General features: G+C 37.3%; 1 protein-coding gene across 7 annotated transcripts in view; it reads right to left on the reverse strand.

Moving 5' to 3' along the window:
- Window positions 1–26,662, reverse strand: part of LOC121876799 (KICSTOR complex protein kaptin-like) — a 53,393-nt gene that overhangs the window by 13,673 nt on the left and 13,058 nt on the right. For all 7 annotated transcript variants that reach the window (XM_042382207.1, XM_042382210.1, XM_042382213.1 and 4 more), the window contains 6 exons: window positions 24,673–24,755; window positions 21,316–21,486; window positions 17,282–17,448; window positions 14,687–14,859; window positions 8,294–8,387; window positions 4,769–4,898 (listed from right to left, as the gene is read on the reverse strand). In XM_042382207.1, coding sequence (XP_042238141.1) covers window positions 4,769–4,898; window positions 8,294–8,387; window positions 14,687–14,859; window positions 17,282–17,448; window positions 21,316–21,486; window positions 24,673–24,755 — 818 coding nt within the window. The remainder of the gene's footprint in view (window positions 1–4,768; window positions 4,899–8,293; window positions 8,388–14,686; window positions 14,860–17,281; window positions 17,449–21,315; window positions 21,487–24,672; window positions 24,756–26,662) is intronic.

Raw genomic sequence — 26,662 nt, forward strand, 5'->3', positions numbered from 1 at the left:
ATCAGAATATTTAAATGATTTTTCTACAACTTTTATATCATTAAAGATCAAGAAATTGTTGTGAAATGTGGCACAGTGTGTGTGTGTGTGTATGTGTGTAATGCACTGTATGTAATGTCACAGGACGTGGCTGGAGTGGTGAGTCAGCCACTCTCACATTCCACACAAACACCCCTGCTCTTCATATGTCTTAGTTTATTGCTTTATATTATATTTTATAGCTTTTTATTATATTATCTTTATTTTAACCCACATTAGAGTATTGTAATATTTTTCCACAACTTTTATAGAATTACTGTTGACTTTTAGTAGTTGTGGGACATATCCTAATTTTCCCCAAAAGATTAAGTATTCACTGTATGTGGATTCCCATTATGCTTTGTTGTCACATAATGCAACCACAGCATAAAGCGAGGGTCAGGAGAACTGTATATGTTATTTTAAGAAAACTATTGTTCTTACCCATATCAGTAAAGTCCATATACTGTACAACATTATGATTATCGTTAACACGCATTTGTCCCCCAGTTCATCTGGAAATTTGCCACATCCGGATACCTTCTCCCCAATTGTCTGGAAGTACAAATGTTTACTGTATTATTATTAAATTAATAAAAGTTAAATGAAATACACAACAATGTAAATAATATACAATATAAAATAAAATTGAAAGATGTGTGCATAATCTCTATCTTGAGGCCATTCATCAACCCATGATTATTACAGTAAAACAATAAAGCACCATTAACTGTAAGAATAATTTACTGAGAAGAGTGTTTGCCGTATCCTCCTCCTCACAGCTAATCATCAACTGTTGTTGATGTGCCTGCCATTCAATAGTGTCTAATTTCAACTAAAAATAACCTTCTTTTTCTGTTTTTTGAAAAAAGAAAAAAGTGTACTTGGCTAAGCAATGGCAGGCCTTTGTATGCATGATTTAAGCTGATTTCTAATGAAATAATATTATACATAAATATAACAATCACCTTTGTGCATCTAGATGCACAAAGAAAAATTCATTTACAATACAATTTTGTATTTATTATTTTACTCTATTCTCTTATAAATTTTAAATGTATGTTTATTTCTTCTGTATTATCATGATCGTTGTCATGTAAAGGGTATATCAGTGATTCTTTATGTAGTGTACAGTATATGGCAACCAGAAATTGTCCGCATCAACAGTGTTGTTATTGTCTGAGTCAACAGTGCTGTTATTGTCTGAGTCAACAGTGCTGTTATTGTCTGAGTCAACAGTGATGTTATTGTCTGAGTCAACAGTGCTGTTATTGTCTGAGTCAACAGTGATGTTATTGTCTGAGTCAACAGTGCTGTTATTGTCTGAGTCAACAGTGCTGTTATTGTCTGAGTCAACAGTGATGTTATTGTCTGAGTCAACAGTGCTGTTATTGTCTGAGTCAACAGTGATGTTATTGTCTGAGTCAACAGTGCTGTTATTGTCTGAGTCAACAGTGATGTTATTGTCTGAGTCAACAGTGATGTTACTGTCTGAGTCAACAGTGATGTTATTGTCTGAGTCAACAGTGATGTTACTGTCTGAGTCAACAGTGCTGTTATTGTCTGAGTCAACAGTGCTGTTATTGTCTGAGTCAACAGTGCTGTTATTGTCTGAGTCAACAGTGCTGTTATTGTCTGAGTCAACAGTGCTGTTATTGTCTGAGTCAACAGTGATGTTATTGTCTGAGTCAACAGTGCTGTTATTGTCTGAGTCAACAGTGATGTTATTGTCTGAGTCAACAGTGATGTTATTGTCTGAGTCAACAGTGCTGTTATTGTCTGAGTCAACAGTGATGTTATTGTCTGAGTCAACAGTGCTGTTATTGTCTGAGTCAACAGTGCTGTTATTGTCTGAGTCAACAGTGATGTTATTGTCTGAGTCAACAGTGCTGTTATTGTCTGAGTCAACAGTGCTGTTATTGTCTGAGTCAACAGTGTTGTTATTGTCTGAGTCAACAGTGATGTTATTGTCAGAGTCAACAGTGATGTTATTGTCTGAGTCAACAGTGCTGTTATTGTCTGAGTCAACAGTGCTGTTATTGTCTGAGTCAACAGTGCTGTTATTGTCTGAGTCAACAGTGATGTTATTGTCAGAGTCAACAGTGATGTTATTGTCAGAGTCAACAGTGCTGTTATTGTCAGAGTCAACAGTGCTGTTATTGTCTGAGTCAACAGTGCTGTTATTGTCTGAGACAGTAGTGCTGTTATTGTCTGAGACAGTAGTGCTGTTATTGTCTGAGACAGTAGTGCTGTTATTGTCTGAGTCAACAGTGATGTTATTGTCAGAGTCAACAGTGATGTTATTGTCAGAGTCAACAGTGCTGTTATTGTCTGAGTCAACAGTGATGTTATTGTCTGAATCAACAGTGCTGTTATTGTCTGAGTCAACAGTGATGTTATTGTCTGAATCAACAGTGATGTTATTGTCTGAGTCAACAGTGCTGTTATTGTCTGAGTCATCAGTGATGTTATTGTCTGAGTCAACAGTGCTGTTATTGTCTGAGTCAACAGTGATGTTATTGTCTGAGTCAACAGTGATATTATTGTCTGAGTCAACAGTGATGTTATTGTCTGAGTCAACAGTGCTGTTATTGTCTGAGTCAACAGTGCTGTTATTATCTGAGTCAACAGTGCTGTTATTGTCTGAGTCATCAGTGATGTTATTGTCTGAGACAGTAGTGCTGTTATTGTCTGAGACAGTAGTGATGTTATTGTCTGAGTCATCAGTGATGTTATTGTCTGAGACAGTAGTGCTGTTATTGTCTGAGACAGTAGTGATGTTATTGTCTGAGTCAACAGTGATGTTATTGTCTCAGTCAACAGTGATGTTATTGTCTGAGTCAACAGTGATGTTATTGTCTGAGTCAACAGTGATATTATTGTCTGAGACAGTAGTGATGTTATTGTCTGAGTCAACAGTGCTGTTATTGTCTGAGTCAACAGTGATATTATTGTCTGAGACAGTAGTGATGTTATTGTCTGAGTCAACAGTGATGTTATTGTCTCAGTCAACAGTGATGTTATTGTCTGAGTCATCAGTGATGTTATTGTCTGAGTCAACAGTGATATTATTGTCTGAGACAGTAGTGATGTTATTGTCTGAGTCAACAGTGATATTATTGTCTGAGACAGTAGTGCTGTTATTGTCTGAGTCAACACTGATGTTATTGTCTGAGACAGTAGTGCTGTTATTGTCTGAGTCAACACTGATGTTATTGTCTGAGACAGTAGTGCTGTTATTGTCTGAGTCAACACTGATGTTATTGTCTGAGACAGTAGTGCTGTTATTGTCTGAGTCAACACTGATGTTATTGTCTGAGACAGTAGTGCTGTTATCGTCTGAGTCAACAGTGATATTATTGTCTGAGACAGTAGTGATGTTATTGTCTGAGTCAACACTGATGTTATTGTCTGAGACAGTAGTGCTGTTATTGTCTGAGTCAACAGTGTTGTTATTGGCTGAGTCATCAGTGTTGATATTGGTTGAGTCACCAGTGTTGTTACTGGCTGAGTCACCAGCAGTGCTATTGACTGTGTTGCCAGTGCTGTTATTGTCCGAGTCATCAGTGGTGTTTTTGTCTGAGTCAACACTGATGTTATTGTCTGAGACAGTAGTGCTGTTATTGTCTGAGTCAACAGTGATATTATTGTCTGAGACAGTAGTGATGTTATTGTCTGAGTCACCAGTGTTGTTACTGGCTGAGTCACCAGCAGTGCTATTGACTGTGTTGCCAGTGCTGTTATTGTCCGAGTCATCAGTGGTGTTTTTGTCTGAGTCAACACTGATGTTATTGTCTGAGACAGTAGTGCTGTTATTGTCTGAGTCAACAGTGATATTATTGTCTGAGACAGTAGTGATGTTATTGTCTGAGTCAACAGTGCTGTTATTGTCTGAGACAGTAGTGCTGTTATTGTCTGAGTCAACAGTGTTGTTATTGGCTGAGTCATCAGTGTTGATATTGGTTGAGTCACCGGTGTTGTTACTGGCTGAGTCACCAGCAGTGCTATTGACTGTGTTGCCAGTGCTGTTATTGTCCGAGTCATCAGTGGTGTTTTTGTCTGAGTCAACAGTGCTGTTATTGGCCGAGTCACCAGTGCTGTTATTGGCCAAGTCACCAAAACTCTTAATGGTTGAGTCACCAGTGCTGTTATTGGCACATTCACCAATACTCTCTGTGTGTCAGTAAAACTAGCACAGCAGCTTAGAAACTAATAAAATCCAGCACGATATTATATCGAAAGTTATGTTATGAATTTGTATTATTGCATTACCTTTGTTGTACTGCACAGCAAACCTCTAGCCTGCTAACTAATGTGGGTATTAAAGTTAACTCTTTGTGTAAAGAATTGGTTTACTATGTGTGTGAAACTTACACATGACTATTGAAATGTTTTAAGCATATTATCCAGTTACTGTACTGAAATACTGTATATTGAGTTAGGTAATGAGGCAACCAAGGATGAAGTAGGCCTGAATGGTTTAAAGGTACACTGTAAAGGGCTTACTATGGGGATCTTGATTGTGATTACTATTGTGTTATGGGAATCATAAATGTGGAGTCCTGTCATATCTTCTAACTAGAAAAGTTTAACCTTAAGTCTTTTGGAACTGTTACATCTTGGCAATATACCCAATATCACCAAGAAGCAACAAAAGAGTTGTGAGACAAGACTCTGATGATCATAACCCTTACATGACTGTTAATCTAAGTTACAAGAGTGAAAGCTTTACTACTTTTAAAATTCTTACTTGTCCATATGTTCCAACTAATATTTCATTTTTGCCATCTTGATCTATATCACACACAATGCAGCATGTTACGACATCATTGGCATTAGATTCTGGTAGTCGGTAACCGCTTTGGCAACTCACAAAATCTCTGGAAAAAATATAGATATACTGTATTGTACAGTATATAAAAGCTTTTTAGGTTGAATTGGTCTGAGCAGACTAAAATAGGGGGATTGACATATAAATTTGTCATGGATATTTGAATGAAGAAATAGACAAATAAATATAAAAATTACTCCATGGACTATAAGAATAGATAGTGAACATTGTTGTGAAGGAATGAGTGGTGCAGGATTTTAGAGCTACCTTATAATACAGTAGATAGTGGGTTGGAGGCTTTTGAAATGTGGTGTTATAGATGAATACCTGACAGGAAAACAAATGAAGAAGTACAGTGAACTCTTGCCCATTGCTGGTTTGTCCAAAGCGATTTTGACTAAACTTGTTTAAATATATGTGACCAAATACTGGTAATTTATGCAACAAGGAAAATTTTAATTTATTTAATTATTTTATTTTATTTTTATTTTTTTACAGGGGTTAGCCCACCCAGGCACAGGTCACTGACCCACATTGGGGCCTGGTGGGCAAACTGTAATAATAATAACAATAATAATGATATTTAGTTCATAATAAACAAAATAATAATAATAACAATAATATAATAATAATAATAATAATAATAGAGAACCATAAAGAAATACAAAAATTTAAAAAAGGTCAATAGTGAGAAACAATATATGTATGTTGAGTTCTCAAGGTAAGAGAAATAATTGAGACCCTGCAATTGTGTATAAATGTGGCAGAAAGTCAGATCAGCAACCTGGGACTTGGTCACAATTCTTGTGATGCCATATGGCAGCAGTGTCTACCATTAGGCAACACATTATGCTTCCAATATCTTCCCAGGTGGTAGTACCTCCCTGTTTGGTAGCTGCCTACTACCTACAAAGCGGGATAACAACATGCCGCCTCCACCTTCCTTCCTTTGCCCTCCTCCTCCACTCTGCCTCAGCCACGTGCCAGTTGGAGATGCCTGTCGGTCTCTCTTGCACGATAGAATCGTCAACACCGTACAAAAGTGGTTTTGGAACTTTTTGTGTTTTTGTGTTGCTTTGTGTGTTTGCCCTTGCAGTATGGCTACCAAATGCAGAGGTGATGCTAGTTGTGGTAGCACACCCAAGTAGAAAAGTGATAACATTAGCCAAGAAAATAAAGATTTTAGATCGGCTATGGGATCGAGCGTATGTAGCAACAGTTACCCCAACCATCAACGTCATAAGAGTCCATATGCGGTCACAATCCTGCCACCCCATTATTCCCAGAAGAAGCTAAGTTTCCCCAACGCGATTTTGCCCAACATGCGGTTTTTCAGGAACCTAACCTGTGTTGGGTGAAGGTTTACTGTACTAAGATTTAAAAAAATCGTCAAAAGAAATAATTAAAATGTACTTTGGCCATTTAATTAGGGATGAGGGAATAATAACATCAGAAATATTAATGATCAAAGATGAGGGTAGGAGGGCCAGGGCAGAGACTGGGATGGATGAATGAAATTAAAAACTGGGTTACCAGAGAGATACAAAACCTTGGAGGATTGGTAAAAACAGTCCAAAAATGTTTAGTGAAGGAATGTGGTTGCCAACCTTCAAATTTGCGGATGATACTCTGATGGATTGACTATGTATCTATGATATTCATCAATACCCGTACTACATACAGTATTACTACAGGTCCACCACCGATTTTCCGGCACCCTTGGTTCCAAAGCATTGCTGGATTATCCGTTTTACCGGACCAACCGAGGTCAGGTAATAATAATTCAACAACACACCTCTGACCCACTAATTATAAACTTCCCATGTCTCTAAAGCACCATGGATTGCTAGAGACTTAAATTAAACAAATGTTAAATGCAAATTACATGCAAAAAAGCCATAATTTTGAGCAACATATTACTGTACACACTTTGTACACAATGTACTATACTAAAGGACTAAAAGTTTTATCTCTTGTGCAAACTATATGATGTTTATACTGTACTCAAATTAATCACTATCTTACAAGGATTCCAGCAATGCAAGTTATACAGTACAGTGGTCCCTCGGTTAACGAACACAATTCGTTTCAGAAGGTCGTTCGTTAACCGAAACCATTGTTTCAATGGGATTTTGGGTAATTGGTTCCAGCTCACCGAAAATTACAAAGTAAAAAAAAAAATGCAGTAAAGTACACTTACTTTGAGGTGTGTATGTAGACGGCTCCTGGTTGATGATGATGATGATGGGAATTAGAAGTGGGGGTGGAGAAGGGAGAAGAGAAGGAAGTGGGGTTGGAAGAGAAATCACCCCATGCTTCATGCCGTCATTTCACCCATAAAATTTTAAGTTCACTAGGTGTAATTCAAAATTATTTTCTTTAAATCAACACTGCACTGCACTATATATTGTCAATATGTTAAATAAATTTCAGAATGACCAATAATTGTACTGTAAAAACGTAAAAATAGTTTATGTTCAAGAGAGCCACAAGCAGGATGTCACCTCCAGTGACCAGAGATACAAACTGACGCCTTGGTGGGTGAGTCAAGTGGCTGATTGGTGCACCAAAAACTAGTTTCCTGTACTGCAATTATGTTAAATAAGTGTTAAAATTACCAAAAATTTTAATATAAAACTTGGAAAATTATTGAATAGTATAACCTTCTTGATATTTACTCAAATGGGAACGAATTTAAGCCCTAGAACCGATTACTGTTTTGGCAGACTACCGGGTAATATTCTAGCTGGTGAACAAGCGAAAACATGTTGACATGATTTCGTAAGAATTTCGTTAACCGAATTTTTGTTCGTTAACCGAATTGAAGATCCTTATGGAAGGTAATTCGTTAACCGAAATTTCGTTAACCGAGGCGTTCGTTAACCGAGGGATCACTGTACCTAAAAATTTTTAATTTTTCTGTGGCTGAATGTGTGCTGAACTTTAAGCTAACCAGTCACAGTGCAGCATTATGATCAAATCCACTCTAAGACTCAGGGAATAAACTGCTCACTCACAGTTCTGAGAGGAGGAAAGAGGCCAAGGGATTGCTTGCTGCCAGGAATTTTAAATGACTGCGTGCGGTGGGAATTTCAAACAAACATTTAAAGGTTCAGACAACTGTTTCTTGCCGGGAAGGGGTTCAGACTATCCGAAATCCGTACTTACAGGGTCTGGACTTTGGAGAGTTTACTGTTGTTGGAATAATTATAAATGACCCAACATCACATGATGTTGATACTACTGCTACAACTGAAAACTGAGCAACTTGTCTGAACAGACCTGTAATTTCTTTTCACATAATATTTGGTGTTGAAATATGTAAAGGCTTAATGGGCCATTTGGATATAATTTTTGGGTGATGATGAGGCCATTTGGTACAAAAAGAACAGAACTTTGTCATGATTTGCTTGATCTTTATATAAATTAACTGTTGTGCCATACCTGTACACAATACAGGACTCCAAGGTGTTACCCACCACAATATATGCAGGGGCTTCTGGCTCTCTTCTCAAAGCCTTTTCTTGTAACCTGTGGACTGATATAAAAATTATAGTTTAATATATGAGAATCTCAAGTGTTTAAGTGTTTAAAAATTACTTTATATGTGACTAAAAATGGAGCATTGTATATGAATGGATTGCTGTCCAAAAATAACATAAGTGATTGAAAAATTAAATATAAAATGGTAGAATCCATGTTAGGGTAGTTTGAGGGATTTAAAAAATTTATACATGTATTTTATTTTCGAGATTTGACAAGTGTATTAAAGCTATAATAGGATTTTTTAAACTTTATTTTACATATTCTTACCAGATGTACCTATTCTGATAAAATTAACTGTGTAAAACATAGGCACACAATTTTGTATATAATATTGTATAGGTATGAGGTGTGATCCAAAAGTTCCTGGACTGGTTTCATAAAATCCTTATATTTCAAGTTATTACAGTGAAACTTTAGTCATCCTTAAAATATTCTCCAGGGGCCTTAATGCAGTGCTGAATCCGCTCCTCCCACTCCTGAAAGCAGATCTGGAAGTCCTCGTTGGTGAGGCTGGACAGCAACTTCTGCGATTTTTCCTGGATCTCCAATCTGTCCATGAACTTCTTCCCCTTGAAGTTCAAATTGAACTTCGGAACAGCCAGAAGTCACAGGAGGCCTGATCTGGAAGCCGTGCTTTGCCAGAAAATCGTTCACACAGAGGGCAGTGTGAGCAGGTGCGTTGTCCTGGTGAAGCAGCCAATTGCCGGTCGTTAGTCAGAATCCGTTTAACTTTCCCATATGAGAGGTCCAACCACTCGTCAATCTCACAGATAGTCACCCTACGATCTTCATGAACAAGCTGGTCAATTTTCTGGGCATTTTCATAATTTCTCTCAGTGGAGGGCCGCCAGAACGATGCTCATTTCCAATGGAGGTGCACCCTTCTCTGAAGTGCTTGTGCCACCTGAAAACTTGCTTCATGTTTGTAGGCTACCTTGATCATTTCATGGGTTTTGGCACCATTTTTCCTTGTCTAAAGCAAAATCTGATGATGCAGCATTGCTCGATACTTCCCTCCATTTTGAGGGCTGAGTAGCATCTGACTCGACTTAGCAGATGGGCTGGTACACACACACTCGCACAAAGCGGCACTACTGTCGGTTGGCGCCACAGATTCCAGTCAAATCGATGCAGTAAACAATTTATACCCGAGGTGAGTAACTGCTGATGATTTGAATTCAATATTTGCTAAGAGAAAGGTTCTATGAAGCCATTGGTAGGTAGTAGGCAGCTACCGAACAGGGAGGTACTACCACCTGGGAAGATATTGGCAGCATAATGTGTTGTCTAATGGTAGACCCTGCTGCCATATGGCATTACGAAAATTGTGACCAAGTCCCAGGTTGCTGATCTGACTTTCTGCCTCATTTACACACAATTGTAGGGTCTCAATTGTTTCTATTACATGACAAAACAACATACATATATATCGTTTCTCACTGTTGATATTTTTTAATTCTTGCATTTCTTTGTATGTATTATTATCACAGTGTTGTTATTATTATTATTACCATTAATATTTTGTTTTACTTTTTATTTTAAATTTTATTTTCTATGAATTATTATTATTATTAAATTTTCGCCCCCCCCCCCGGGCCCTGATGTGGGTCAGTGACCTGTGCCCAGGTGGGCTAATCCCCATAAAAAAAAAAAAAAAAAAAATTCTGGGAGCTTTTGGATCACACCTCGTATACATAAAGGTTGGAAATATTTACCCTACTGGCTGATGATGTTAGTTGCATCACTAAGTGCCTAAAAGTTCCCAGACCCCCTTCCGTTGGTTCACCTCGGGCACAGCCAAAACCTCTTGCATTGCACACAGCCAACAAATGTTCATATAACTTATTGTTGTTGAACCTGCAGCATTATTAAACCAAAACCAGGTGTTTTCAATAAAAAATTTCCATGCCCAATTTTGGACGATGCAGCTGGCACTGTCAGCCAGCAAGCGAAAGAGATTTGGATGATACAACTTGTATCACCAGCCAATGAGTGAGATTTATCCAATTGTCGATAATGTGAAAGGGTTAATGTAACAGTATACAGATAAAAGGAATAGCTGATAACAAAAGCAAAATATAATAAATTCTAATGCAAGATCAAAACACCTAAATACAGTCGACCCTCGTTAAAACGGACTAATGGGGGGGGGAAGGACGTCCGTTTTAGCCGATTGTCCGAATTAACCGATTTAGGGGTAAACATTGCATAATATTGCATTATACAGCTATGTGTATATTTATTTGAGTGCCCCGTCATAGGAGTCCGTTTTCTCTCATTTCAGGACGCCTGAGTCCTCCGTTTTCTCTTAATCTTGGAGTGCACTGCACCAGAGACTTCGTTATTCCTTAGTAATGACACAGAATCTGATATTGCAACTGGGGTTGCAATTGTTGAGGCAACTTAGATATGTCTGATTACAGTTGGAATATTCAAGATCCATTGTGAGTGATGTTTAAAGCTTCAACTGTCTTTATGGTTGGTAAAATTTGTCAAGTCTGTCAGTCTGAGTGGCATATGTGAGGCCTTGTGTTTGTACAACCGCTAAATATATAGAAATATAATGTTATGGTAATTATCAGAAACACACATAGGCATGACGAGGTTTATTACAAAGTGATGAAAAGGATACTGTACAGTGGGTAGCCCACAAAACATGTAGCTATGTGTATGTTTATTTGAGTGCCCTGTCATAGGAGTCCGTTTTCTCTCACCTCAGGACGCCTGAGTCGTCCGTTTTCTCTTAATCTTAGAGTGCAGTGCACCAGAGACTTCGTTATTCCTTAGTAGTGACACAGAATTTGAAATTGCAACTCCAACTGCAACTGGGACAATCCCAGAACCAGAAATTTGATACGGACAGTTCAGATTTCGTCCGATTTATCCGAAATCCGGATTAAAGGGGTCCGAATTAACGAGGGTCGACTGTACCAGTAAGCTTGATTGCAAAGATAAGTAAAAACTGGAATGGAAGTACATTCATGCTTTCCGAAGTGCTCCAGGATGCATTCCTAATGAAGTAAGCACTAATTGATTTTGTGCTGAAAGGGGTCATTATGCTGTACCTTTCTTTAACCAATTGTGTGCGGGGTTCCCTCTCTGTTATATAAAACCTTTTGGCATTTGCCAATTAAATTATCAAAAGTGGTGTCCCCTTAGTGAAGGGGTTAGGGGAGATAGTTTACAAACCACTTGTGTACAAGTTCCCCTCTGTGCTGAATAAAACTGTATACAGACAGCCAAATAAATTGTTAAAAGTGGAGTCCCCGTAGTGAAGAGGTTAAAGAGAGGTCACACTGAACGAGTAAATGGTGAATGAGAATTAAATATATGAACTTGTCTTCAATTCAACAAACACAATTCTGAGGCAACCAGCTCACAATATCATTTATGGAGTCAGGCTAGTGTACTTGTACTCGTTTCCTATACAGTACTCTAAGGTGAAGTCAGTGGCATACTGACGCAGCCTGGTTAACTAGTGCGCCTAGACAACTTGGCAGTGTCTGTTTATTTTAGTATGTTTTACCTCATGGACTGTGAATTGCCTATAATTGCTTGTTTCTCATCACTTTTTTGATCAATCCCAACAATAATAAGTCCAAAGAAGACAGCTATTAGTATGAGTAGTACCATTCAATATATGAAGGGGAAGACCATCACTTTGGAGATGAACTGGATGCACAGTACTAAGAGGACTGAACTCAGGTGAAAAAGTGCATGCTATCTACAGAGCTCTGAAGTTAGTGTTGTGAACAGAGTGTAAAATCAGTGAAGAGTAGTATTTTCCACTCCCATGGAGCTGTGGTGGGGCTCATGTAACTGACACAATGTCAGGTGGAGGTAGGTTGGGGGATTAGTGGTCTAATATTACTGACCTTCTGTGGAATGTCAGGTCACCCTTTCTTGGGTGGGGGATTAATGGGTCTCATGACTTGAAGATGTCTTGAATAAACATAAAACCTAAAGTATTTTAGGGAGATTGTGGTAAATATAAGTATAAATGAGAAAAGTTGTATCCCTTCAACATTACATTACATAACATTTTAAAATATAGAGAGAAATCGGAAAGGTGTGGATGATTATAGAGATGGAGTGGTAACATACACCAGTGTTGCCAAGCACTCCTCAACAGCTGATCTTTAACTCACCACCAGCAGCACACAACAAGATACTCACTCTGGATGCTTGTTGTCTTAACTCTTTTTTTTTTTGTGTGTGTGTGTGTGTGCATGTGTGTATCCACTGCATCACTGATCACCGGCTAGTCAGAGCCAAGCTCTCACTTCACGTCGCCCCAAAACGGCGAAGACAACAAGCCTCTAGAAGAGGTTTTAACACTAAGCGTCTGGAGGATCCAGCGGTAGTACATGTTTTCAGAGAGCAGTACGAACATGGGCTGATAAACATCTGGCCAACATAAATGCTTGTTAAGGCATCAACACAAGCTTCATAGTGTAGAGATTTCTTTAACCGAAACACAACGAAGCCAGCTATATATGCAACAACTTTGTTGGAACATTGGGACAAATGGAAACTGCTAGGAACATGTGTATAATCATGCTCCTCCTCATTAGGTAAAGATGACTCAGACAACACGTCTATGTCCTCGTCTCTGAAGTGCTTTGAGCACAGACGTGTATGCTTAGATGCAACAAAATTTTCACGTCTTGTTTCCCGAACCCATTTCTGTCTTAAAACCTCATCTTTAGGAAAACTTTAAATTACGAGATAAAAACTACTTCTAAAATGAAAGCTATTAAGAACAAAAATTATAGCATCCTGAGACACAATGATCTTTACTGCGACATACCGCACATGGCTGGCAATATGCATAAGCTTAATTTTTCATGTTAAGTAACAATATCAATTACCACTGTATGTATTAATACTGAATGATGTTGCTATGAAGCAGGTCATTTTTAAAACTCAAAGAAATTAAAATCTAAGAAATATTCTAGAACATATTTTTCCATCAATACTGACATCTCTATCAGTGAACAACACTCCTAATATATCAATGAATAGTTTAATATAATCCCTCTTGTCAGATGATTTACATCTCACTTATATGCAGTGCACGCACATATTGCGCTTTTGCATATTTAAAATAGCCCTTAAAACGAGAAGGGTTGAGGGAGATGCATGCACTGCAACTGGTTACACACGCTTGCCACATGATCGCAATTTTTTTCACTTTATACTTAATTCTATATCAATTAAGATATTACTTACCGATGAAATGTAAGATGAGGATCTAAAGTCTTGTCGAACCTAGCAGTACATCCATAAGCAGCACACAATACTGGCATTTTTATTGTTATACACACAAGAGAAACATGTGCACCTGTGAGCTGGTGACTGTTAACTGGCAGGACACGGCGGCGACCTAGCCTCTTATGCCAACCACAATATGGCTTCTGGCAGCTCAGAGTGACCTCACTTTTCTGAGCAGTTGCCGCCTCCACCCTATTATACCTCCACGCACAAGACCCACTAATCCCCCACAGCTCCATCGGAGTGGAAAATACCAGTGTTTGCTGTAACACACAGCTTCACTCATGCCCATATCCTATAGATTTTTAATTTTTAAATATATTTATTGAACCAAAATTTTAGATAAACTATTCTGGATTATAATAGTAAAGAAATGGAGTTTTTAACTTCAATAGAACTGCATTTATGGTCTCTGGTAGTTAAGAGTCAAGGAAAACATCCCCAGCACCCAGAAGTGGGGAAGTGGGTTAGTGTCCATCTGGGCAAGATGTCTAGTTTAGACATTCGGAAACTTTTCCCAGTAACCTAATATTATGCATGGAACATAGTCTAATCCTAATATAATGCATGGAACATGGTCTAATCCTAATATTATGCATGGAACTTGGTCTAATCCTAATATTATGCATGGAACATGGTCTAATCCTAATATTATGCATGGAACTTGGTCTAATCCTAATATTATGCATGGAACATGGTCTAATCCTAATAAAAATAATAGTGTTACATATCTTCAAAGACATTTTTGTTTATTAAACTTTTTTCTGTACAGTTGTCATCTATTAGTATTTTTGTATGTTAGAGTCTAGAGGTGCTCATCCCACATCAGAAAATCCTGTGGGCGCCACTGGTTTATACAATGGGGGTTTGAGAGAAAAAAAAAGTTGGCTGGAACACATCTCGGCTTATAATGCGGGATTCTATGAGAAAATGAGTCCTAATGAACAAGAATTCACCTAACAAACACTTTTTCAGGTATGCATCAGGACCTCACTGTGTATGGAGGAAAAAACTTACCTCCTTGAAGATACCTGGGGATCGGCAGAACAGTCTTCAAGTCAAATATCTTAACAGATGCAGATGGATAATCCCAAAGTACAGTGCGACTTGCAGTTACCAGTGGCTTAGATTCCACATTCACGCAAAACATGTGAACAATGCCCCCCTCACCACATGTTGCTGACACTCTTCTGTCAAGAGAAAAATATATAACTACTCAAGATATTCAGTCTTTTTTGTTGAATATTGCAATTATTCTTAAAATACAAGTAGTCATCAGCTCTGTTCTTAAATAAAATAAAATCACCAAAGTTTGTAGCCCATTGTAATGTCTCGCATGTCCACCCTACTGGGAGAAGAAAAGTAACTCAATCAAAACGACAATAACTTTCATTCACTTTTTAAAATAACAAAATAAATAAAACATTTTGACGTTTATCAAGGCTAAAAATATCAAAATCTAAGAAGCTGACATTAAATTCACTCCACACCGGGACAGTTAATGTTTATTGTTATAATAGAAAGTAACTGATTCATGTCAGTTTTATTTGCAATGTTTCAACAAAACTTTGTTAACACCATACCTATATGATGTACAGTAAACCCTTGATAACTCTCCACGTATGGGGCTCTGGATTTGCCGAATTATCCTAAATTCCGACTTATCGAGGCACCCCATTCTAAAAAATACACTAAAACTTTATCAAACCATATACATATACAGCTCCTCCCAGACTTACGACGGAATTAGGGATCCAAATCCAGGTCGTAAGTCGAAAATGGGTGTCTCTTTTTCTTCTCAGCACCACAAAACTCTCACTTTTAAGCTTGCCAGCCATTTTAAAGTGAATTACAAACAAAAATTTTGTCAGTACACAGTGCAATCACTAACGTTGGGACTCAAAAATACGTAATTTGATAAAATTTTGGTACAGTGGGGTATGCTATAACGAATCTAATTGGTTCTAGAACCTTGTTCGTTATAGCATTCGTTCGTTATAGGATTAATCCGTTCCAGGCCCCCAAATACAACCACTTGACACTGAAAAATATAATATAAAATTGTAAAAATTGTAAGAAAGTGCATAAATATGCATCTAAACCCCTGAAATAAAGAATATCATTAATATTTGTAATAAAAAACAATAAATTAGAAAAAAAAAGAAAAAATTAAATAATGTTCGTTGTAGGAGTTTCGTTCGTTATAGCATTCTCAATTTTATAGGTAAAACCGTTCGTTATAGGAATATTCGTAGTAGGATCCGTTCGTTATAGCATACCCCACTGTGTATATATATGTGTGTATATATATATATATATATATATATATATATATATATATATATATATATATATATATATATATATATATATATATATATATATATATATATATATATATATATATATATATATATATATATATATATATATATATATATATATATATATATATATATATATATATATATATATATATATATATATATATATATATATATATATATATATATATATATATATATATATATATATATATATTTCATGTAAATCCACATATAAAAGGAAAGAAGAAAACACGAAGTTCCCAAGCGCTTTCGTCTGTACTCACCCCTGAAGATGTGAATTACACAAAAGCGCTTGGGAACTTCGTGTTTTCTTCTTTCCTTGTGGTTATCACCATATACCTAGATCACGCGCACCTACAGTGATTTACTTGCATATATATACAGTGACCCCTCGGTTAACGAACTCAATCCGTTCCAGAAGGTCGTTCGTTAACCGAAAAGTTCGTTAACCGAAACCATTGTTTCAATGGGTTTTTGGGTAATTGGTTCCAGCTCACCGAAAATTTCCTAAATTCAACAAAAATGGTAGAAAAGTTCACTTACTTTGAGGTGTGTATGTAGAAGGCTCCTGGATGATGATGATGATGATGGGAATTACAATGGGGGTGGAGGAGAAGGAAGAAGAGAAGGCATTGGGGTGGAAGAGAAGTCACCCCATGGCACCATTTCACCCATAAAATTTTAGTTCTCTTGGTGTATTTCAAGATTATTTTCTTTAAATCAACACTGTACTGCATTATATATTGTCAATATGTAAAATATATTTCAAAATGACCAATAATTTGCTTGGAAACACAGAAAAAAAGCGTTTAGTTGAAGAGAGTCTCAAGCAAGATGTTACCTCCACTGAAAACAGAGAGAGACTAACGCCTGTCTGGTGTGTTAAGAGGCTGGATGCTGCGCTTTAAACTAGTCACTTTACCTTCAATTATATTCAATAATTGTTAAAATGGCTAAAAAATTGAATATTAAACTATTAAAATTATTGAATAGTATAAACTTCTTGATATTTACTAAAATAGTTAGGAATTTAAGCCCTAGAACCGATTAATGTATTGGCGGACTGATACTAAAGCTGGTTGCCCGGCCAGTGCAAGCGAAAACATGTTGAGGTCGGTTCGTAAGAAATTCGTTAACCGAATTTTTGTTCGTTAACCGAATTGAAGATCCTTATGGAAGGCAGTTCGTTAACCGAAATTTCGTTAACCGAGGCGTTCGTTAAACGAGGGGTCACTGTACGAGGGGTCAAGTACTAATCTCTTACTGTTTATTATCTGAAGAATAAGAGATATCCATCCAAAGAGTAATGTCAGTCATATTGGTGAACTCTGGAAATGATTCTGAGCAATCCACTTCCTGATAACTGTGACTCTCATCATCTGAGTGATAGATGTGGATGCAACAATCACTCCCACTCAGTAACCAGACTGTCTGTAATAGATAAAAGATATTTATCAATTCACTTATGGTACTAGGGAACAAAAAGAAAAGAGACTCCTTCATGAGGTTATCTTAAGAATTACAGTAACATCTCCGTTAGCCGAAATCCCTCTTAACCGGAACTCCCAATAGCCGGAATTGAAATTTGCACAAAATTTTTCTGGAAAAATTCTCAATTCCGGGTTTGAAAATCAGGTGCATTTTCTGGAGGAAAAACTCTGGAAAATCTAAACAACATTTTTTTATGGGTCTGGGTATAAATTTTCAGGGCATTCCGAAAGATTGCATCATGCTCCAACCCATCCCCATGTGCCAGGCGCGTGAGTGGCCTTGCTGTTTCGATCGCTTAGTTAATATTCTGTCGCCCTAAATGGTTGTTCCCTCGCTAGTTGCCGTTTCTGTGTACAAAATGTGTTGTACAGGTACAATTTGTGTTGTACCAGAACAAAATCAGCCAAGAATAGTGTTCAAGCAGTGTTAAGAATGCAAAAAGTGATTACAGTTCCATATACTAAACTGTACATTCAGTAAGTGGGAAACACTGGATGACCTTACCTTTCGTCTTTATTCAAGACATTTTCAGGTCATAAGACCCACTAATCCCCCACCCCGACAATGGGTGAACTGATATTGCATCAGGTCAGATTAGTAACATGACCCAATAATCTCTCACCCAACCTCCATCACAAGTGTTAAGACGTGATTACAGTTAAGTATTACAGTCAGCTGAGTGAAGTGTCTGCTGGTGAGCACAGTATACAGTTTATACTGTACAGTATAGTAGCATACATTATTTTGTTTACAGTAAGAACAATATTGTACCTGTACAGTACAGTGGTGTTTGTGTCAATAAATACTGCTTCTGCGAGATGTGTTGTTTAGAATCGAGGAAAATACCACACTGTCTTCGCTGTAGCACATGGCTCCATGTCCGCCATTTAATAAAATTTTTAGATAAAGTATTCAGGATTATTTGGACGAAAAAAATGGTTTGTCAAACTTAATTAGAACTGATTTTTTTTACTCCAGTATCAACATACCATGACATACCATGCAGCGACCAAAAGAGGTTGTATGTACATTAAATAACATTAATTAAAACATACATATTTTTTACATTAATTTTACTACAACAACAACCAGGGTCTGATTTTCTTCAGTTTCAGGTGGATAACTGACATTATGGGTGTAAACACTGACAACAATGCCGTCTCTTATCCTCTTGTGTGTTTTAATATTCTACATATTATTAATGAATTGTATTGTTCATTTCGCATATATAAAGATTAATTCAATCAAATACGTATTCAGTAATAAACAATAATGAATCTTTTGTACATATTCTTAAAAAGATAAATGACGTGGTATCCTTAAATGCGCACGCATATGTTGGCGTTCCCAATCAATATCTTTTTTTTCTTTGCCATTAGTGGTTAGCTACTTCTATTGTTCCATTTATTAACATTAAATAACGTGACTTAAAACATATATATTAATTTTTTTACATTAATTTTACAACAGCTACAACCAGGGTCATATTTTCTTCATTTTCTCATGTAGAACTATCGCCCAGGACTCCCGGCTGTAAACACAAACGAAAACAATGGCGTCCCATCTCCTCTTGTGTGACCATATTATTCATATAGTGTATATTGTATAAGGTGCATTCAGAAACATTATTGAAAGATTATAGTTTGCAATTTTCATTAATTGTATTGTTTTGGGGGGAAAAGAGGGTAAAAAGCCACACAAAAGATTTGAAAGGGTCACACTTGGGAACGCATCTCATTATTATTGCTTTATTTTAATGGTAATTAATGATTCGTGATACGATGATTCTCCTTACACTGCACCATTGGAGGACACAGTACAGTCGTTATTGAAGGCTCTAATATATATATATATATATATATATATATATATATATATATATATATATATATATATATATATATATATATATATATATATATATATATATATATATATATATATATATATATATATATATACACATATATATATATATATATATATATATATATACATATATATATATATTAGGGGGCCTGGGAAAAAACACTTTTATTTGAGTTGCAAGATCACGTCCCTAAGTAAAACATATTACATTCCTTGCAAGGAACTTTATAAATGCAACCAATTGTGTTGTTGGGGGAGTTCTTGATTAACATTTGTTTAACAGTGCATGAGTTTTTAAATGCCACATTGACGTTCCAGGTTTTTAGTTGTGAAGGAATGTGTGAGAAATTTTTGTGAAATGGTAATATTAAGATATTCTTATGGTCATGGGTGGGCTTGGGATCAGTTCTATAAAAAGTTTTCTTAGTAATGTTTAGGCATTTGTCTATGAAAGATCTAGGGTATTTAAGGTTTGAGCCAATATTATATATATATTTGTATTCCTCATCAATGAATTCCGGACTGCAAATTCTCAAAGCATGTAAAAACATTGTTGAAAATACTGACTGTTTGACTTTATTATGGTGGGCAGAATAATAATGAATGTATGAACACACATTAGTTGGTTTTCTATAAATACTGAACTTAAAAGTGTTACCTATTCTGTGTATCAGACAGTCTAGGAATGGCAATTTACAGTCTTGCTCTAATTCCACAGTGAATTTGATCGAGGGGGCTAAGCTGTTAAGTTGTGGCAGGAAAGCTCAATATTACCTTGTAATTCAATTGATAGTAGGAACATCATAGAATCTAGTCTCCTTAAACATACCGAAGCATTCAACATGAATTTGAGTAATGGCATGTACAAACTGGACAATTTTGTAATTAAGAAGATTTGTAACTAGGTGAGAAGGTTGGGTCACCTTACCCTCTGACCTGACTACCGACCGTTGCCGTGCTATTTAAAGATTAGTAGGGTCATTACCTAATACCTGACCATTGTGGACCTGGTCTCACCCTCCTCTGTATATATACACCTTGGTTTGTATTTCTCTTTAGTCTGTACTCACCCCTGAAGATGTGAATTACACGAAAGCGCTTGGGAACTTCGTGTTTTCTTCTTTCCTTGTGGTTATCAGCATATATATATATATATATATATATATATATATATATATATATATATATATATATATATATATATATATATATATATATATATATATATATATATATATATATATATATATATATTTATTTCATGTAAATCCACAATGAAAACGTGGATAAGATAAATCTTGATAAAATCACACGGGAGAATGGAAACAACGGAGTACCTTAGCTTTCGTCTCTATTCAAGACATCTTCAGAGGCAACTGAAGATGTCTGCAGACTGAAGCAGCTAAGACCTCGTTGTTTCCTTAATGTGTGTGTGTGTGTATGTATATATATATGTATGTGTATATATATGTATATATATATATATAGTATATGTATATGTGTATCATTAGGGGCTAAATCGATCGTAAGTGCGTAATGGTCGTAAGTGAAAATGCTTAAATAATACATAGAAAATAAAATGGGTGTCTCTTTTCTTCTCAGCATCACATAACTCTCACTTAAGCTTGCCAGCCATTTTTAAAGTGATTTACAAACGAAAAATTTTGCCAGTACACAAGCGCAATCACTGGCGTTGGGACTCGAAATCACGTAATTTGAAAAAATTTTCCCTTTTACGACCGAGGCAAATTAATGAGTCGCGTGGTAATTAAGTAAGTCAGTGGAATTAATGAAGTCGGGAGGAGCTGTATCTAATGTGCAGTGTACAGTACAGATATATTAAAAGAGGCCTAGTGTTGAGTGTGGTTGCTTGAGTAACTTGCTTTTTCTTGTAATAATGATGTAACAAGGACTACAACTATGAAAAAAAATTCTTACCTCCCATCCATTTTTGCCTTTTGTTTTAATGTGGTAGAGATGATAAGGTACAAAGTCCAATTCAAGTGGCAGGCAGTTCTGAGACACAACCTCTAAGGCACTGTCTGAATTTAAATCCCAGTCTGAGTAAACATTGAAGAAATGGCTCTGCTGTCCTGTCGCATCATCCTTCTGTAAACACAAATGTTAATAAATTTTAACAGTCTAAAGTTTCTTGCTTTCTTTTAAGACTTTTTTTTACAGTTCTTCATCAAAGTTCTTGCTTAGAGCATGATCTCTTGATGCTGGCACAATGCAACATATATAATGTACAGTATAACTTGATCTACAGCAATATTCTTTAAAAGTACTGCAGTCCTTATTTATCAAAACTTTAATATTACAGTATAATCAATAATACAATTATCTTGTTTTTAAATGCTATCATCAGAAATTTTTTACCACAAACTGAATTTACTTCTAGCAGAGCACCTAACAAAGATTGATTGATTGATTGATGGTGGTTATTATATTCCTGGCAATGCAACAACTAAAGTCATATGTTGCCGAATTAAAATAAAAGATTAAAAGACAATGATAAAATAATGGAAGGTAAAAGGACATATGTAACAAATAACATAGAACTCTGGTAACAAATATTTAAACGTTAATAGATAAAACTTGAGGCTTGCATAGAAGGCTGGCATCCTCCACAAAGAGGACATCCTTGCCCCCCAGCACCAAAAAGAGATGGTAAGACCCATCTCCCCCAGCAGGAGGTGCTTACTACGAAGATCTCTGAGACTGGGCCACTCCACCAGGAGGTGTCAAACAGTCAATGGGACCAGATTATCATCACAATGGGGAGGGGGCACCCTCTCCATTAAAAAACCAGGAGTCAGCCATGCGTGGCCAATGCGGAGGAGGGCCAAAGCAGTCTCCCAGTGGTGTGACAGTCTTTGATATCCCCAGGCACCCAATGCAGAGTGGATGTCACGGAGCTTGTTTGCTCTGACAGCATCCTACCTGTATTGCCAACTCGAGCAGATGGCAGCTGTTATTACTGGCTTTATATCAGAGGTAAGTACAGGGAAATGATGTACCACATGGTGAGAAGCAGCTGCTTTCACCACAGCATCAGCAGCACACTCATTCCCCTTCTCCCCCACATGGGCCAGAACCCAACAAAACTTACTTTCTGGCCCTGATGTTGGAAGAGAAACAGTCACTGTGAAATATCTATAACAAAAGGATGGGATGATGACACACTAGCTAAGGCCTGGAGAGCACTGTGAGCATTGCTAAGAATTGTAAAATCGCTATTAGGTTGGGTAAAAATAATCTTGATGGCAAGTAAATACCTGACAGCTCTGCCACAAAAATTTATGCCATAGTGGGAAGACTACCATCCTGACAGAATTCAGGAAACCTACCCCTGTATCCGACGTAAAGCCGTTAGTGTAAAGAGGGATAGTCCTTCTGTGAGAGGAGGCATGGTGTAAAAAAAGAGAATGAACCAAACAGGGAGGGAGTAAGCCCTTCCTTTCGATAAAATACTGACAAACTTAAACTTCAGGAAACTCCAAGGGAACCGCATGGGGCATATCTGAACAGGAGGAAGACAAAGAAGACTCACAACTTCCCTTACCCTGAAGCCTAAAGTCATGGGAGGCATGGATGCTCAGTGTAGTGTGGGGACATAGTCTCGTCAACTACACAAGTATTGGTTACAGACTGTGGAAGTAAAACCAACACTGGAATTGGAGATATTGACATAGAAGATCAAGGGGTGAAGTCATCAGAGTCAACTAGTAGACTTGGGATTGGTGAAGACCTGAAGGCATTGGTCCGCCAGGCACACCCCAGCATGTGGTAAAAGTGAAATAGAGTTCCTTGGTCAGCACCCCACAACGTGTGCCCCAAGACTCTCAATAACTTGAGAAAGCGCTGGCAAGACTCTTTGAGGTAATGAATATGCGGCTGCCGTGTAAGCTAGTTGTAGAAGATAATGCCTAGGAAACGAGTCTCCGTGACATATCGAAGATCCCAGTGAACACCTCGAAGAAGGAAGAAATGCATGGCAACGGAGTTCACGGGAGAAAATCTGAAACCACGCTCTGTGATCAAAAGTGAAACCATGACTAGTACAAGTTGCATGCGACGTTCAGCCACTGACATGTGGGAAGCTGCATACCAAATGGCCAAGTCATCTCCATACAATGAGATTGATACACCACCTGGAACCAATGGTGCTACCCCATTTATTGCTTTAGCAAATTGGGTCACACTCAAGACACTGCCCTGAGGAACCCTTTCCTTCTGAATATGTGGTGATGACATTTCTGTGGTAACACAGAAGTGAAGTCCAAAAACTGACCTATAATTATTGATGGTAAATTTCTCTGCAATCCAACATTGTGAAGCTCCTTAAGGATGAATAGTCTCCAAGCTGTGTCGTCTGCTTTCTCTAGGTCAAAGAAAACACAGACGGGATGCTGGCAACGAGCAAAATCCTCACAGACCGAGGACTCAAGACGAACAAGAGCATCTGTTGTTGAATGCATCTTCCGGAAGCATTAAGTAACTCATTACTTAAATTGTTGTGGAACTCGTCAACCTCAGATCTCGTGATCAGGTTCATCCTCAACTGTTATATTTTGTGAGGTTATTATTGTCCGATCACCAGGGAAAGTGAGGTCGCCCTCTGTTGGTACTAATATTCCCTCCAATACATTTACTAATATAATAATTCTGGTTCAGTGTGTAAAATCTGGTTGTGAGGAAATTCAGGAATATGAAAAAGCCATACATTTCTCCACTATGCTATGCTATGCAGTACTATAATATGGGTTTGAACTGAACTTGCATGAACTCTACATGGCCAGATTTACATAATCTCCCACCCACATTCTGGTGTCTGTCAGTGTCAAAAAGGCCAACAGGTTAATTTATGGATTAAAAGGTTATGTGGACTGGCTTGGAAACATAACCACCATTAATAACAGAGACACTGAGTTTTGAGGTCGAAATAAACGACTTGTGAACGAAATTTTGGAAAGTAATCCATTTGTAATAACACTTTTTTTTCAAGAAAATAGACTTTATTATATGTTCTTAACAACTTTTTCACAAAAACAAAGCACAGACCCGGCATAGTTTGGCAAATGAGGATTTTTTTTTAAGTTGAAGTCCCATACCTTATTTTTCCCATTACCCTTATATATTTGCACTTCATGGATTAACAGTTTACAGGAATTTTCAAGAAGGTAACCCCTGCAAACATGTGTACAGTATATATAAAATGAATCTATGAAAAACTGCACGATACAATTACATATATATAATGCAATGTTCTTGAGATTTTACAAAACAACTTACTTTAATAATTGTAATTCCTATGATGAAATCCTCTTGAATGACAGATCTGTTTACAGCATCAATAGATATGATTTCAGCTCCACCTGTAAAATTAATAAATTCAATTCACAAAACACTTAAGAATGGCTGATATTTCCCAACATCAATTAATCAATCAAGATACATTCATGTCTGAAGGTTGGTGGCCAAGGTCTTCCACTTCCAAGAATTTTCAGACTAAGCCTTCCATATTTCATCTCTCTCCAAGGGACCTAGCTTTTATATTATTCATCAACCCCATTCTTTATCTTCACCTGGCCCTGACCCTTAATTTTACCCATTCATATCTCGACAGCTGCCACTATCATCTCATTCATAAATATATGGCCAAATTATTTAATTTTTCTTCCTCGATAAATTTCTATTCCCCTCATTACTCTTGTCAATCGTCAGCTCTTCTTCATTTGCTTTTCCATCAGTAAAATTTATCTTTAGAAAAACCCCATCTGAAGGGAGCCTACACAGGTCACTGGCCTTCTTCCCTCAGCATGGCCACCTCTAGTTTGGGTGGCCATTAGGTGAACAAAAGAAAAACATGAAGGCCTCTTGCCGCCTTCTGGTGTCAACAGTGTCTGCACTTCTGAATCATGCAATATTACTGACCATACAGTGTATCTCAGTAGCCTTTTTCTCTAAGTAATATTTGATGCTGGTGGTACATGAGTATCGTGTGTATCTCTCACCACTAGAGTGTCCTGCTCCGGGACACACACAGGAAGTGTGTTATCCAGTGTGACTAATTATCACAGCTTTTCTATGGCACTAACACTGAACAATGAAGTTTGTAACAAAGAACCGACCAAATGCTTGAATGGCTAGTAAGTAGATTATTGGTGAAATGATAAAATTACAATTAACATCATTTTACTTTCCCTTTCCGCGTATTTGCAAATCCGTGTATTATAAATCCGCGTATGTTAAGGGCCGACTGTATTAAGAGCAAAAACACTTAAACACACACTAACGCTGTGGAAGCCTAACAAAGACTGGAGTAGCTTGTGGACGCTGTGATGTACCGTGCTGAGAGAGGGTGATGCGCCGTAAAAAGTAGTCCCTGACGATGCAAAATGACTTTGGACTGTGTCATCGGGACGTTAAACGAATTTTGAGTACCTAAAAATTAGCGATGTAGTACTGAAACAACGTTAAGCGGGCCGATATTATACGAGGACTTACTGTACTTTAACGGGCAATGTTAGGTGAATTTGGCATCCTGTGTACCGCTGGCAAGGCCGTGGGCTCGTAACACTCGTCTTGCCCGCGGTGCCCACCAATTCTCTGTGGATGTCGGTCACACGAGAATAACCCGTTATAGTACCTCCTTCTTTCCTCACACAGCCAAACTGTGGAATGCTCTGTCTTCTTTTGTGTTTCCATACCCATGCAATTTGTCTCACTCCAAAAAGATGGTTTTCCGGCATCTTCGTGGTGTAGATTAATAGTGATATTCCCGTTAGCCGGAACAATTGGTGCTGAGCACTTTCGGGAATGAGAAATTGCCGGGTAACGAGACGACTCTCTCGAACCAGGAAAAATATCCCTCATCCCCAGAATTTTCCGGGTATCGGGAATTTTTCTAGTTATTTTCCGGAAAATGTGCCTCTCGGAAAATTTCAATTCCGGCTATCGGAAATATTGCTATATAATCTTTTTCTTTTCTATTTTTAATTTCTGTTTACTGTACTCTTATTTTTCTCTCCCCTTAACCAGTCCCCGTTGTGGGTCGATGACCTGTGCCCGGATGGGCTATTCCCAGTAAAAAAAAAAAATCTTATGTCATCAAAATACTTTATCTATGCATTATTATAAAATAGCACACTTAAAAAGCATATCTTCATATATACTAACATCCATAACTTTTCTAAATACTGTAATGGTCAAAATAAAGAAAATGAGGACATTGAGATAATGCATCACAGAGCAATACGTAACTGAAAACGAAGTACAATGA

This window comes from Homarus americanus, unplaced genomic scaffold (genome assembly GCF_018991925.1).
Source record: "Homarus americanus isolate GMGI-L3 unplaced genomic scaffold, GMGI_Hamer_2.0 scaffold50281, whole genome shotgun sequence".
Taxonomy (NCBI): Eukaryota; Metazoa; Arthropoda; class Malacostraca; order Decapoda; family Nephropidae; genus Homarus; species Homarus americanus.